Source organism: Desmodus rotundus, chromosome 7, assembly GCF_022682495.2.
Source record: "Desmodus rotundus isolate HL8 chromosome 7, HLdesRot8A.1, whole genome shotgun sequence".
In the NCBI taxonomy this organism is placed as follows: domain Eukaryota; kingdom Metazoa; phylum Chordata; class Mammalia; order Chiroptera; family Phyllostomidae; genus Desmodus; species Desmodus rotundus.
In genome coordinates, this window is record NC_071393.1 from 3,994,317 (window position 1) to 4,008,195 (window position 13,879).

At 52.6% G+C, this 13,879-nt stretch overlaps 2 protein-coding genes across 6 annotated transcripts; one reads left to right on the forward strand and one right to left on the reverse strand.

Moving 5' to 3' along the window:
- The first annotated feature begins 835 nt into the window (after nt 1-835).
- MORN3 (MORN repeat containing 3) lies at nt 836-10,638 on the forward strand. Of its 5 annotated transcripts, XR_006656447.3 has the most exons (8): nt 840-998; nt 3,214-3,387; nt 4,497-4,654; nt 6,155-6,314; nt 7,762-7,946; nt 8,202-8,288; nt 8,692-8,871; nt 9,638-10,634. XR_006656447.3 is itself a non-coding variant. In XM_045201072.3 (7 exons), exons 2-6 carry the CDS (start codon nt 3,243-3,245, stop codon nt 8,280-8,282), a joined length of 729 nt encoding a protein of 242 aa, XP_045057007.1. In that variant the 5' UTR covers nt 836-998; nt 3,223-3,242; the 3' UTR covers nt 8,283-8,288; nt 8,692-10,638. The 5 variants fall into 5 exon arrangements, 4 of the variants coding, with proteins under 4 accessions (XP_045057007.1, XP_045057006.1, XP_045057008.1 ...); XM_045201072.3 differs by having other exon boundaries at nt 836-998; nt 3,223-3,387; nt 8,692-10,638; XM_045201071.3 differs by having other exon boundaries at nt 837-1,008; nt 8,692-10,638.
- A 1,746-nt stretch (nt 10,639-12,384) lies between these two features.
- On the reverse strand, nt 12,385-13,391 carry LOC112310607 (calcium release-activated calcium channel protein 1; the record flags this gene model as incomplete). Its single annotated transcript, XM_053928889.1, is given in 1 exon segment — nt 12,385-13,391. A coding segment is annotated over 1 exon segment (612 nt), but the record flags the coding sequence as incomplete, so codon positions are not given.
- Between the last annotated feature and the right edge of the window lie 488 nt (nt 13,392-13,879).

Consider the following 13,879-nt stretch of genomic DNA (forward strand, 5'->3'; position numbering starts at 1 on the left):
CTCTGCCCAAGCAGTGAAGTGGCTCCAGGAGCCCTGGGACAGTCCTCAGAAGAACCGCAGACGGAAAGCCCCGTTGCCTCTGGCCAGGCTGCTCTCTGGAGGAAAGGAAGTTCTGGCAGAGGGCACAGAAGAGGCAAAGGCCCCGAAGTTGGAACATGCTCCGCATTTTCCTGGAAGCAAGTGTGCACTGCTGCGCATTTTCCTGGAAGCAAGTGTGCACGGGGCTGGAGCAGAGCTAGACCCAGAGCACTGAGTAGGGGACAAGGTCAGAGAGGAAAGAGGCGGGAGGCGGGCCGATGAAGCAGGGCTTTGAAGGCCACTAGGACCCTGGCTTTTACTCTTGAGTGACAAGGGGAGCCACTGGGAGGCTGTGATCTGAGTGACCTGGGCCTACTGGAGTTCATGTAACGGGTATGCGTCTTCCAGGGTCGGCGAGGCTATAAAACCTCCCTCAAAGTCTCAAAGTCGGCTAGCAAACCCCCAGGAGACTAAGCACCCCTGTGACATTGGTTTTCCCTGCAAATTCTGTCGCTTCGACTTTGCATCTCGGCAGAACCACCTTTAACCCTTGCTTCCGGAGTTGTATTTGCTCTGGGGATCCCCAGACTGGAGAGGGATGGGGATGCAAAGGGGAATAACCTCCCTGAGCACACCGTGACTCTCGCTCCGTACATTTTTGGCCACCAGGTGGGTGCACCAGCCGGCACTCGACCTCCACGGGCCTGCAGACTTCCTTCCCCGGACGCGGGAGGACCTGCACGCTTCCCTACGCGCAGACCAGAGAGCACACTGTCTCCGCAGGAAGGGGCGGGCACTTGCCAGAGGATTTTGCTGTAGCTGTACGTTGCCATAGCGACCCTGGCTGCGGCCCTGGACGTGTGTGTGTGTGTGTGCGCGCGCGTGTGTGTGTGCGTGTGTGCTTTCGGCTGCTAAGAGGCTGGAGGCTGCGACCCCTCGGTTCCTGCTTGAGAACTCCGGATCCAGGCTCCGCTTGGCAGGTGAGTGCAGGTGAGAGGGCGCAGGTGGGACCGGGCAGGGGCTTGGGACGGACCCCTTGGCCTCCTTGGCCCCCTCCACCTTCCCCTTGCAGTAATTATTGTTATTCAGTATTAAAACAACTCAGGCAGGGTCCGCGCACCGCGTTGCAAAGCTTTCTTTTCCAGAGGCTCCTGTATTCAGTCCTCAGCCTCCGCTCTAGTAGAATCTGTGTTCCCGAAAGTGCCGGCTGATGCACGGGCCTGGCTGAGTTTGTATTACTCTGATGAGGCTTTAAGTAACCCCCAGTGACATCGTAAGAAAGTTACTAGATTCTAGGTTACAATTCTGAGTAAACCAACGAGAAAGTGTCAGTTCGGGGCTGATATGGCATTGACACCTTTCTGAACATTTGCTAATCTCAATCTCGCTCAGACAAATTGGTTTCTCTTCACTATTTTTATTTTTATAGTTACCTTCCCCTTCGGGAACCTGACACTTGTTTTCCCTTTATAGTAATGCTATGCAAAGTCTCTTTCTTGGTAAAATTATTTATTTGTACAAGGGAATTCATTTCAATATCAAGATTCAGCACAATACAGGTAGTACTTGGAAATGGGAGACAAATGAAAAACACTAAATGTTATCCCCTCCCAGCTGTTGCCCTTGCTGATTCTGTTGCTTGGAGTGACTCTCTCTATTTCTAGGCTTGATCCTCAAGATCTGTACCAGCCCGTGTGGTTGGTCAGCCTGGTCAGACCTCTGGAGTTCCCTGCTGTGGTCCAATGGAAGGAACTCCTTGGTGGGGGGGGGGGGGGGGGCAGTGCAAAAGGAATATACAGGGCCCTTGTTCAGAACATATCTATAAGAATTTCAAAACAGTGGCCCTAGAGAAGTAAACCAAGCATAGCCCTTCTAAGGTCAGGGCCCTCTGCGACTGCTTAGGTTGCATACCTGTGACGTTGGCCCTGGGTGGGTAGATGCCTGGGACACCGTGATCTCCTGGAATCTGATCAGCCTGGAGGTCATTCTGATTGTCTGATTGGTCAGTAGCCCTGCGTGCTCATGGTCAAATATTTCACTAGCCCCTGCTGCTAGCACTGCTGGTGTGTGCCTGTGTGTGCACGTGTGCGTTCCCCGGGCTCGAGGGGGGTGGAATAGGTAGTATTTGCTAATGTGGAACAGGGATTCCCAGCTTCGGAAGGGACCATCTTTATCACCTGGCACAAGCCCCATGGAGACAGACAGGGGGATGTGAATGTCTGCACTGGAGATCCTGGGGACATGAAGAGCACAGACAGGGGGCTGCCTGACTGGGGAGAGGCCCTAGACCACCTGAAGTCTCTCTGCAACTTGGCTAGGCAGGGCGGGGAGGGGAGCTGGGTCTGATGGAAAAACCTAGCCAGGCGATGAGGCAGGCAGGTAGAGGACCAAGGCAGGGGCCAGAGGTCAGATGTGGAAGAGTGACCAACCATCCTGATGTGGCCAGGATTGTTTCAGTTTTTGCTGAAAGTCCAAAGCCCTAGGGAAACCCCTCAGTCCCAGCCATATGGGGACAGTTGGTCACCCTAGAAGCAATATCTTCAGTTGGTGGGCTCTCTTGACAGCTTGTAAACCCTGCAAAGTCAGCCCCTGGACTTTTTCATCATTCCATCCGCCAGACGGATGATACGAGACCAAGGGGGCTAAAGAGCTGGGTGCCAGGCTGGTGTGTGTGTAAGGGGTGTCCCTGTGGGCTGTGCCACAGCAGCTGTCTGCTGGCCCAGGGTGGCATGGCTACCTCAACCCCCCACTCCCCTGGAATGGATTGTGGTCCTCACCACAGCGGGGAGTGGGGGGGGTGCTCCAAGCCAAGTTCTAGCCTTAGGGCCAGCATCCACTCTGACTGGTCATACTGGTTTTTAAATATGTGACCATCACCTCCTGCCTGAGGATAGTTTCTTCCTGATGCCATCACAAACCCAACTGCTCTACTGGTTTCCCTGGTTTCCCAAGCAATTGTGTCATCAGGCCCCCCCTCCCCCCAAGGGCACCCCTGGAGAAGCAAGGGAGAAGACAGCCCAGGGTCAGTCCAGCACAAAAGGATCCCCTCCCAAGGCAGTTCATCTGCCCCAAGGACTCAAAACACACACATGACTCACCCCACTTGAGCTCAGACAGGTGCCTCCCGTGGAAGCCCCAGAACACTGGCATAATGAGGGGCACGCTGAGCCCTCAATGTCCCTAACCTTTCTCCAGCACCCTCAGGCCCTGAAGAAGCAGCCAACATGCCTATCTCCAAGTGCCTACAAAAGTCAGAGCCCCTGTGGAAGGGATGGGACCAAAAGGCCCAGAAAAACGGACTGAGACACCAGGTGTACACTGTCAGTGGCGACTGCTATGTGGGCGAGTGGAAGGACAACGTGAAACATGGTGAGTGGGGGACCCTCGGGGGCTCAGACAGCAACTGTGGGGTTTGGACCAAGAAAACAGCTTTCAGAGCTCACTGGGGACATAAGATATGTCCCCGAGGCTCCTCCAAGGGGTAAGTGCTGACCTGGACCAGCCAGGAGCCCCCACATGCTGCAGTTCTGGAAAGGAACTCAGCCTGACTTCAGCTGAGAGAAAGTCTCAGGGACCAGCGGGGCACAGAGCAGCCTTGAGATGGCAGCCCCAGCCATAGCTGGGGCTCAGGGGACTCAGCTCCGTCCCTACCCTCTGAGGCCTTGGCTAAGCGTGGGCCTGCCTAACAGGAAGGAAAGGCAGGCCCCGGAAACCAGCCTGCTGTTGGGAGTCTGATCTTCGAACTCAGCCCTGACATGGAGTCTGACCAACAGGGGGAGGAGAACGCCCCCCACCCCACCCCAAGTAGCTGGGGCTTAGACTTTAACTGGATTGGGCTCTGGGCCTAACCAGTGGAGGGTGCAGGGGTCCTTGTGATACAAATTAAGACCTGACGAAAAAAAAAGCTTTTATTTTAAGAAGGTGGCATGACTTTTCACTCCAGTCTCACAATTCCAGATTCTATGCTCTTAACCACTCTTTCCTCCTGCTTTCCCGCATTAAGTGCTTTTGAGTCCATAAACCTGGATGAGAATCTTAGGTCCACCACCTATGACCTTGAGTGATCACACACCATTCTGAGCCTCCGTTCCCCCTTCTGTAAAATAGGAATAATGCCCTGACCAGTGTGGCTCAGTTGGTTGGCCGTTGTCTTACAAGGTGAAAGGTCACCAGTTCGATTCCCAGTCAGGGCGCATGCCTGGGTTGCAGGTTTGGTCCCGTACTATTAAGAGATGAAACTGACTTGGGGTTTGCTATGTGTCTGGCTTCAAGGCAAAAGTCGGGAGACCACTGTTTGTGGAAATGGAACTTTCTTGGGGCTTTCCCAGGTGCTGGGGTCTAGAGACAAGGCACAGACTCTATCCCAGTCTTCAAGAGTCACCAAGTCTAGGGGCCCCTGAGGCCCAGGCAGACCCAGCAACTGCCCCCCAGCCCCATGTGGCCATGTCTGCAGTGCTGGCCCATCTGTGTGTCATCAGGGAAAGGAACGCAGATCTGGAAGAAGACAGGGGCCGTCTATGAGGGGGACTGGAAGTCTGGGAAGCAAGACGGCTATGGCACTCTCAGCCTTCCTGACCCAGAGACGGGAAAGAACAGGAGAGTATACTCGGGCTGGTGGAAAGGCGGTAAGAAATCGGTGAGTGGTTCCTATCATGCCCTGGGGCATGGGCCGAAAGCAGGCTGTGTGTGTGTGTGTGTGTGTGTGTGTGTGTAGGGGGAGGAGTCAGAGAGGCCTGGGAGAAAAGGGGGTGTGGGTTTGAGGGGAGAACAGGGGTACTGTGTGGGTAGAAGGAAGGGTGGGGGAATCGCCAGCCTTCTCAGAACAAAACCCAGGAAACAGGAAGCCAGAGGAGAGGGCCCAGGGAGGAGCATTTGAAATCCTGTGGCTACAAGAAGCCAGCCAGGCTGGGGGCTGGGGGTGGGGGAGAACCTCCTCCCCCTTCTCCTCCACTCATTTCCTGGCTTTCTTTTCCCTGGGCAGCCCTTTCTGAGAATCCCCGTTCTGTTGGGCCAGGATAAGAGGAGGGTAGGAAGAGTGGAAGCAGGAAAGCTGAGGCCACACCCTTAGACATGGAACAGGAGAGGAAGGTCCCAGGTCCCAGGGGTAGAAGCTAACCAGAGGCATGTCCTCACCCATAAACACTCAAATCCTCACCATAGGCCGTGGTAACATAAAAATATAATATTGCTATTGAACTGCTGTTGCAATCTTGGAACATGATATTTTACTTCAGCTAACCCTCACATCATCATCATCATCATCATCATCATCATCATCCCCCCATTTACTAATGAGGAAACAAGCTCAGAGAGGTGAACTGCTTTGCTTGGGGTCATACTGCTGGCAAGTGGCAGGGCCCAGGATTTCATGATCTCTGCTGTCAAATTGTTCATTGGCCAGTGGGGAGAGAGACCTCAAAATAAACAATGTACATATAACACAGTGTTAGGATAGCGGTTTGCACAGGGAACCCAGAGGAAGATTATTGAGCATTCATTCACGGCAGGCTTCCTGTAGGAGGTGACATTAAAAAAAGTACAGTTAACCTTGGAGTAACACAAGGAAGGATATGTTGGCAAGGTGTGTGTGCCCAAAGGGGTGGGGGTGAGAGGGGTTGTAGGTGTGGGCCTTGTGTTGGTGGGGAATCAGGAAGCTTGAGCTGCTTCACCCAACCTCCTTGGGTGTGATCTGTACATGATTCTCTGTAGTTGGATGCTGAGTATGGTGGTGTTGATGTTCATTTTTCTGGGGAGAAAGTCCATAGCTTTGATCTGATCCTCAGAGGCAACTGTTACTTTTAATAGGGTCAGATCAGAGTTGGGGTTAACATAATCAGATGGCTGATGTAAAAGATCCTTCTAGCTGCTGTATGGAGGATGCATGAGGGCGGGGAAAATGAGAGAGTAGAAGAAGGGACCAGTGAGGAGGGGAGAAAGAACCGTGCGCTTCATGAATTGAGTAGCAGAGGGAAATGGGCAGCCTGGAGTGATTTTTCCTCACACGGTGCAGGACTGAGAGAGGAAGCAAGGAAGATGCCCAGGTGTGTGTACTGGGTACCAGGGAGGATGATGGGGCTTTCCTAGTGGTAGTGGGGGGGGGGGCATGAAATGAACAGGTTTACCTTCATGCTTTCAGGGCTATGGGATCCAGTTTTTCGGACCCAAAGAGTATTACGAAGGTGAGTGGTGTTGCAACCAGCGCAGCGGGTGGGGCCGCATGTACTACAGTGATGGTGACATTTACGAAGGCCAATGGTGGAACGACAAGCCCGACGGGGAGGGCATGTTACGCCAGAGTGAGTGCCCCGCCCACCCGATGACCACGCCTACACGACCACGCCCCCATCCCTGATGGCCACGCCCACCAGGCTTTAGTCCTCCAGGGCCCCACTCCTCTGGGCTCTGCCTGACTGCGCCCCCATCAAGCCATTCCCCCCGCAAAGCCCTGCTCCAGTGTGGGTTAAGGGGAACAATAGGACCAGATCCCTGCCCTAAGGGAGCTTATACTCTAAAAGGAGAGCCTAACAATAAAAATGAACAAGTAAGACATTCTCTTATGGTCATAACAATCATAGCTACACTTACACAGCCATGACCCCATTTAATCCTCACTACAATTCGATAGCATTGGCACTCCTGGCCGCACCCTACAAATGAACGAGGCACCAGAGAGGTTAAGTCACTTGATCAAGGTCACACAGTCTGTTAGTTGTGAGGGCAAAAAGTGCTAAGGAATTCACCTTAAACAAATAGGAAGGTGTGTTGGAGAATGACAAGGGAGCTGGTGAGGGTCAGGAGTCAGGGAGTGCCTTCCTCAGGAGGCAACCTTTGAACAGAGACCTGAAGGAAGAGAAGCTGCCGGATATGCATTGAACTAGGGAAAATATTCCCCCAGCAAAGAGTGAAGAGAAGCCCACACTGGTGTAAGGACTTAATCTATTCTCTACATAACAACCCGAGGGAGCTTTTTCCAAATTGGACTTGTCACTGCCCAGCGTTACACTTCCCATAGCTCCCTATTGCCCTTGGAATGAGTTCAGACTGCCTGTGGTCTGGGGGCCCACACATCCTGGCCCTGCTTGCCCCTCCAGCTTCACCTCCCACCCCCCTCCCCTGGACCCCCTTGGTTTCAGCCATACTCACTTCCCTTCAGTTCCCACACTTTCTGCCTCAGGGACTTTGCACTGCTGGTCCCTTTCCCTGGAAGAGAAAGGTGATGCCCAGACCTTTGCATTGTCTTCACCTCAGAGAGGCCTCCTCCGCCCACTCCGCCTACAGCACATTCCCCTCTTTCTTCTCAGCACCAGTTTCCTTTCCTTTTGAGCACCAGGTGTATAATCATGGGGAGTTTCTAATCATAAACTTTGCCTTTCTGTGCCTGCTTCTCACCTGTAAAATGGGAATAATAGTAGTGCCCACTTCATAGGACTGTGAGAAAGGTTAGATGAGGGGGTCTCTGTCAAGTGCTTAAAACAGGGCGTGACCCATAGTACTCAGTCTATAAAGCTGGTGGTATTGTCCCTTTAGACCGTGAGCCACATTAGGACCGGAACTGTGTCTCTCTTGTTCCTCACTGTTTCCCCAGTGCCTGGCACATAGCAGGTGCTCTTGGTGAGGAACCCGGAGCCCAGTCTCCTAAAAACTTAAGTGGCAGAGGGCCAGCAGGGCATGGTGGAGGGACTAGCCTAGTAGTCTGGCCTGGTGTGCTGTGCCCAGCACCCACACCTCTGTCCTTTCTTCCAGAGAATGGGAACCGCTACGAGGGCCACTGGCAGCGAGGCTTGAAAAACGGGTCGGGGCGTTTCTTCCACCTGAACCACGGTCAGCTGTTCGAAGGCTTCTGGGTGGACGATGTGGCCAAGTGTGGCACAATGATCGACTTTGGCCGCGATGAAGCCCCTGAGCCCACCCAGTTCCCCATTCCTAAGGTGGGCAGCTCTCACCAGGGCGCTGTGACCACACCCAGAAAGAGACAGAAAAGAACACCCCCCAGCCACACCCAGCCTGGCCTGGCCCAGCTCAGTCCAACTAGTGAACAGACAAGGTTTTGTTTTCGGCAACTCCAGGGAGGCAGGCGGCACCCCACAAGGCTGTCAGCACCGCCAAAAGCAGGCAGCATCTAATAAAATTGGCAGCCTGGGACTTCTATGCGCCTCAAACCCACCTCTGCTGCCTCCCCCCAGGTTGAAATTCTAGACCCTGATGGCGTGCTAGAGGAAGCCTTGGCCATGTTCAAGAAGGCAGAGGAAAAACAAGGAGACTGATGCCAGGTGAGGGGATGGGCACACCTGTCACCCTCTATGTAAGTGAGGCAGCCCCTGGGGTCTCCTCAGAGCCGGGACCAGAGAAGGTGGGTTTCCTTCTGCAGTCCCACTGGTCCTTTCTGGTTCCTCGCCTTTAGAACTCATTTTGCTGAAGATCAGCTCATTGCAGTTCTGCCCAGCCCTCCCATTTGTACCCTGGGCTCACTGGGAGGAACACTGCTTGGGGTCAGGTGGCAGGCTCGCCCCCGAATGCCCGTAGGGTGGTTTGCGCCTGGCCGCCACCTGCACATCTGTCCTGTGGGCCCATTCAGCCCTAGCCCCTCCTGCTGTGGGTGTAAGTGGGGTCCAAGGGGAGGGCGTTGATACAGTGTCTGAAAAGCCAGCTTCCACCATCCCTTCGCCTCTGCAGGGAGACTACCAGAGCTTCAGGAGAAAGTCAAACTCACGTCACCCAACTGCTCAGACCGGTGCGGCTCCCACTGGAGGAGTACGCTGTGACTCCGGCACACCCTTGGCACCTCGCTCCTCCCAGCACTGGATTAACCTTTGCCAACAGGGTGCCAGTGCTTCTCTCTCCAGCTGGCCTTCGGTACCCTCTTGCTTCATTCTAGGACCCTATCCCTGAGTGCATGAGAATAAAGGAGCACCTGGTGGCATTAGCCTGGGGCTGGTAGTGTGAGGTTTGGGGGGCAGGGGAGGCATGAAGGGATTTGAGGTAGAGAAGAGGCAGGCTTGACCCTAAGGGGGTCAGCGGTAGGGGGGAGGTGGCTCCGGGTCTCTGCACTCTTGAAATACTCCAGAGACAGGAAAGCCAGCATCTGGTCACACTGGTCCCTAAGATCTGGGGTTAAACCTGACCTGGCTTCTTGGTTGAACACAAGGGCTCTCAACTTTGGAATCCCGTGGGAGCCCTAAAAGCCAGATGCCCAGGATCCACGCCCGGAACTTCTCATTCGACTGGGGTGAGGCCTGGGCGTTCAAAATCTTTCCCAGATGATTCTGACGTAGAGCCAGGGCCAAGAACCCCCAACTTACAGGATTTGTGACCCTTGGCAAGTAACCCCAGTGCTGCCTCTGTAACATGGGACTTCAGAGGTCCCACAGGGGCGTTTTGTGGGTTTGCTCACAGATGTCATCATGCTGACTAACATGTATCGAGGTTAATTGTGAAGAGATGTCTGGGAAGGGCTCTGCATAATTCTCATGTAGACGACATTCCTGCGTGATAAGGGACTCGGACTCTTACTTAAGGAGGAGGGACAGGAGCTCTGCAGTCAGATCGCCTGGGTGTGAATCCAGTGTGACTTACTAGCTGTGTGGCCTTGGGTATGTCACCCCACCTCTCTGTTCTCCAGGTTTCCTCTCCTCTACTATGCAACAATAACGGTACTTACCACCCAGTGTTGTGGTTACTGTGAGGATCAAACATGGCACCCTTCTCCGGGGGCATTTGGTTTGTCAGCTACAATATAAACACTCTACCAAAGAATGATTCAGTCCGCTCTCCACAGTGGAATCCTGAAATACCATGAGGTACGAAGGCTTCACCAAGCACCTGGCGCATAGTAAAGGCTCAATAAATGCTCACTGACACTGTCGAGGTTCTGCCTCTAAATCGTAACCGGGTGGCCTGACCCAAGCCACACAGGTCTATACCTGACACCAGGAAGCTGAGCCTGGCCTCCTCGGGACACGGAATTAACCAGATAGACTCAGAGTGCTCACTCGGGTGCCAGGTCCTATGCCGACAGCTTTATTTGTGTCCTATCCCGACCCTCAACAACCTATGACATTCTGCTATTACTCGTCCCATTTTAGAGGAGGAAAATGAGGTCCAGGGAGGTCCACAAGCTACCACCTAGAAAGTGACTGTACTCACACGTGCACTTATCTGCTGTTAAGGTCCAGAACAGTGTGTACAGGGTACCATTTTTTCAGAAAACAGGGGTACGTGCAGGTTGACGTATAAACTCTCTCTGGGAAGCAGAGTGAACTGGCAACGGATGGGTGTCCCTGGTGAGAACTGCGAACAGCGGAGGGCAACTTTTCACCGTGCATTTGGAACCATGTGAATGTATCCTCTGTTCAAAATATGAATAAAACTGAAATGAAAGACTGTTCTTAACTAACAGCATTTCCTTAAGTTGCCTGGGTTTGAGTACCTGGAATGCTTGTTAAAAATACAGAATCATAGGGAGATTAAATGGTAATGGGAAAAAATGCAATGAAGAAAAAAAGAGAGAATCAGACAAACCGAGGGGAAGGGCTTGGATATCTGCATTTTACAGGACAATGTGGTGACTCTGGAGTTCAGGGCAGTTCAGGAAAGGAAACCTACTACAGTCACAGACCAGAAATTATTCCATTGGGATTCTAGGTCTCCTCAGAGGTGGGGAGGCAGATCTCTTGAGGATGCACAGAAGATACTTTTGTCTTCTCTGGGCAGCAGTGGGCAGTTTCACACAGGGACCCTGATCCTGTCCTAATTATTCTTCTCAGTTCAGGCCACCCAGGAGCGGGGGAGGGGTGAGCCCTGGTGTGTATGATGCAGGATGGAGGCAAGACGCTGAAATAGGAAAAAGGATGGCCCCCTTCCCCACTCAGCCCACAAAGCTGCTGTTGGCCACGTTCAAGTTTGTACAGGACAAGACCTTAAGGCCACACTTTCCCCCACCGACTTTCACTTTAGCCAGAGTGCTTTGTATTTATAAACCCCACGTGCTGAGGCAGACAGAACTCTCAAACTCAAAGGTCCTTGGGGGCCAAGCAAGCAGCACAGATGAAGCCGGCTTGGTGTAATACAAAAGGGAGTAGGGGGGACTGTGGCAAACGTGTGTCCTGAGGAAGAGGGTGGCTACAACTCAGTTCCTGCACATTACTGCTCCACGAGAAGGTGGGCGCAGTGCTACTGCTGGGCCTTCCGATTTCTTAGGCAAAGCCAGAATCCTCCCATGTAAGATTTCTGAGTGTCCAGGCTCTGGGCCAGACTTTCTAGGTTCAAATTCTGGCCAATTACTTAACCTCTTTGGGCATCAATTCTGTCATCTGCAAAATGGAGACAAATATGCCTGCCAAAGTGCACAACCTGACTGCAGAAATGACAAACCATCAGAGAAACCAGACCGAGGTGACATTCTAAATACCAGCCACAGGGTTGGGCGCCTCAAAAATGTCCATGTCATAAAGGACAAGAGAGGCTGTTCCATCTCAATGGAAGGCCATGACCCTGGGTGGAAAAAAGCACTGCTAGAAAGGACATGTTTGGGACAAGTAGGAAAGTGAACGTGAATGTCCTATTAGGATTGTATCAATGCCAGATTTCCTGAGTTTGATCACTGAACTGTGGTTACACAGGAGAATATTCTTGGTTTTAGGAGGAAGTATTTAAGCACGAAGGATCACGATAGCTGAAACTAACCCATGTAGCCCAGGGGCAGGGAGGACACGTGATCCTCATCGCTCAGGGCTTCTGTGTTTGCAAATTTGCTTACTGAAGTTGAGTAAGGAAACCCTCTGCGTTGCTTCAGCTCTCATACTGTGAACAAGCATCCTTTTCAGTCTATGAAGGGCCACATTTTTTATGTCTTGTGCCTTTTGTTGATTTCGCCGTTTAGACCCACCCTCCGGTGCTGAAGTGCTTGCTGTCTCGTGTACCTGAGTGCAGGAAGGCTGTGATGTGCCTTAGAGAAAATGGCTGTGCCAGGTAGGTAAGCGGCCCTAAATTCAATGCCAATGAATCAACAATATATATTAAATAAGGTGTCTTTAAATAGAAACATACATAAAACAAGGTTATGTATTGACCAGTTGACAGAAATATTGTGACCAGAGACTTGCAGGAACCCTAACCCTGTACTTCCCATAGGAGCGTTGGTTCAGTAACCACTGATTTAGTGCTCACGGTAATTTTACAGAACTACCACGAATAACAAGAACTGACCGCATATGTATTTTCAGTTACTGTTCATGCAACTTTTTTGTAGGTTTGAAATTTCTCAAAATGTTGAAAAAAATAATCTGCTTAAAGGCTCACCTGATCGAGGCACCAAGAGAAATAATGCCAGGCTGCCCTGACCCAACAAATATAGACACAAGAGGAGGCGTCCCTTATGAGTATATTTATGTGTCACACATGCACGCACACACTCAACACTGAATGGGGAGCGGGAGGTCAAGACTGAAAGGACAGGAAGCATCCAGATGGCACTGGCATGGGCAAGGAGGAGGGACAAAGGGAGCATTTGTCCCGGTTCTGGCTCCCATCAGTGGCCTCCTAACAGAGGTGAACCCAGAGCTGGAAGAACAGGAAGTGCTTATTCTCTTAGAGGAAAGTTTCAGAGTGCAGTTATTTCTCTTTAAAAAGAGCCTCTCCCCTCCACTCTCTGCCCCCTGACAAATGCCCGCACCCTGTGCAGGCTGTCCTTGAGGCTGGAGCAGGACAAGGTCTTGGGGAAGGGCCTAAGGCCAAAGCTAGGAAGTGCCCAGGCCAAGGAGGGCTTAGGCATAGTGGCTGCCGGGAGTCAGGGGGTGGTCCCCTCTGTGGTCCAGCTGGTCCTGCAAGCGAGCGAACTCTGCCAACTCGTTGAGCTCCTGGAACTGTCGGTCCGTCTTATGGCTGACCAGTGAGCGGTAGAAGTGGACAGCAAAGACGATGAAGACGAGGCCGAAGGGGACCATGATGGTGGTAGAGGCGATGGCAGCGGCCTGGCCCGGGGTGATGCCGCCTGTGCTGTCATCGCTGACATCTGTGTCCCCACCAGCGGCTGGGGGCTTGCTGGTGGGCCGTGGCTGGCCCGGCTGCTTCTTGAGGGGCAAGAACTTGACCCAGCAGAGGAGCACGACCTCGGCCAGGAAAAGCAGTGTGCCGATGACAGTGGAGAAGGCCCAGGCTAGCTCGATGTGGCGATGCATGCGCTCGTGGGGCGACTCCTTGACCGAGTTGAGGTTGTGCACGTTGCTCACTGCCTCAATGTTGGGCAGGATGCAGGTACTGATCATGAGCGCGAACAGGTGCACGGCCACGAGCACTGTCGTGCAGGCACTGAAGGCGATGAGCAGCCCCGGCGGGTAGTCGTGGTCAGCGTCCAGCTGCACTTCCACCATTGCCACCTGGGGGTAGGGAAGAGGCAGGCTGAGCGCCAGGGCAGTCATGGCCCACAGAGTTTCCTTCTGTCAAACTCTGGGACCCTGGGCAAGTCACGTGGTCTCTCTGAGCCTCAGTTTCCACAGTTGTATAATGGGGATCATTAGACTCACCTACACGGGGTTAAGAAGCTGCAGAAAGTACTAGTTAAGAAGCAGGCTGCCTGGGTTTGAATCCCAGTTCTGCTGCCCAATAGCTACATGGCCTTGGGAATGTCACTGAACCTCTCTGAGCTGCAACTTTCTTATTTGTAAAACAGGAACATCATATTCATCTGTAGGATTATTTTAGCAATTAAATGAGAGCTCCCGGCGCATGGCAAACATCTCCCCAATAGCATACATTGCTCTTACCACTCAGCCAGGCATTAAAAGCAAAACACCACAAATGGTTAAAATGGTTTTATGTCTGTATTACTATGATAAAAAGTTTGTATTAAAAAGAAAAAGCAACC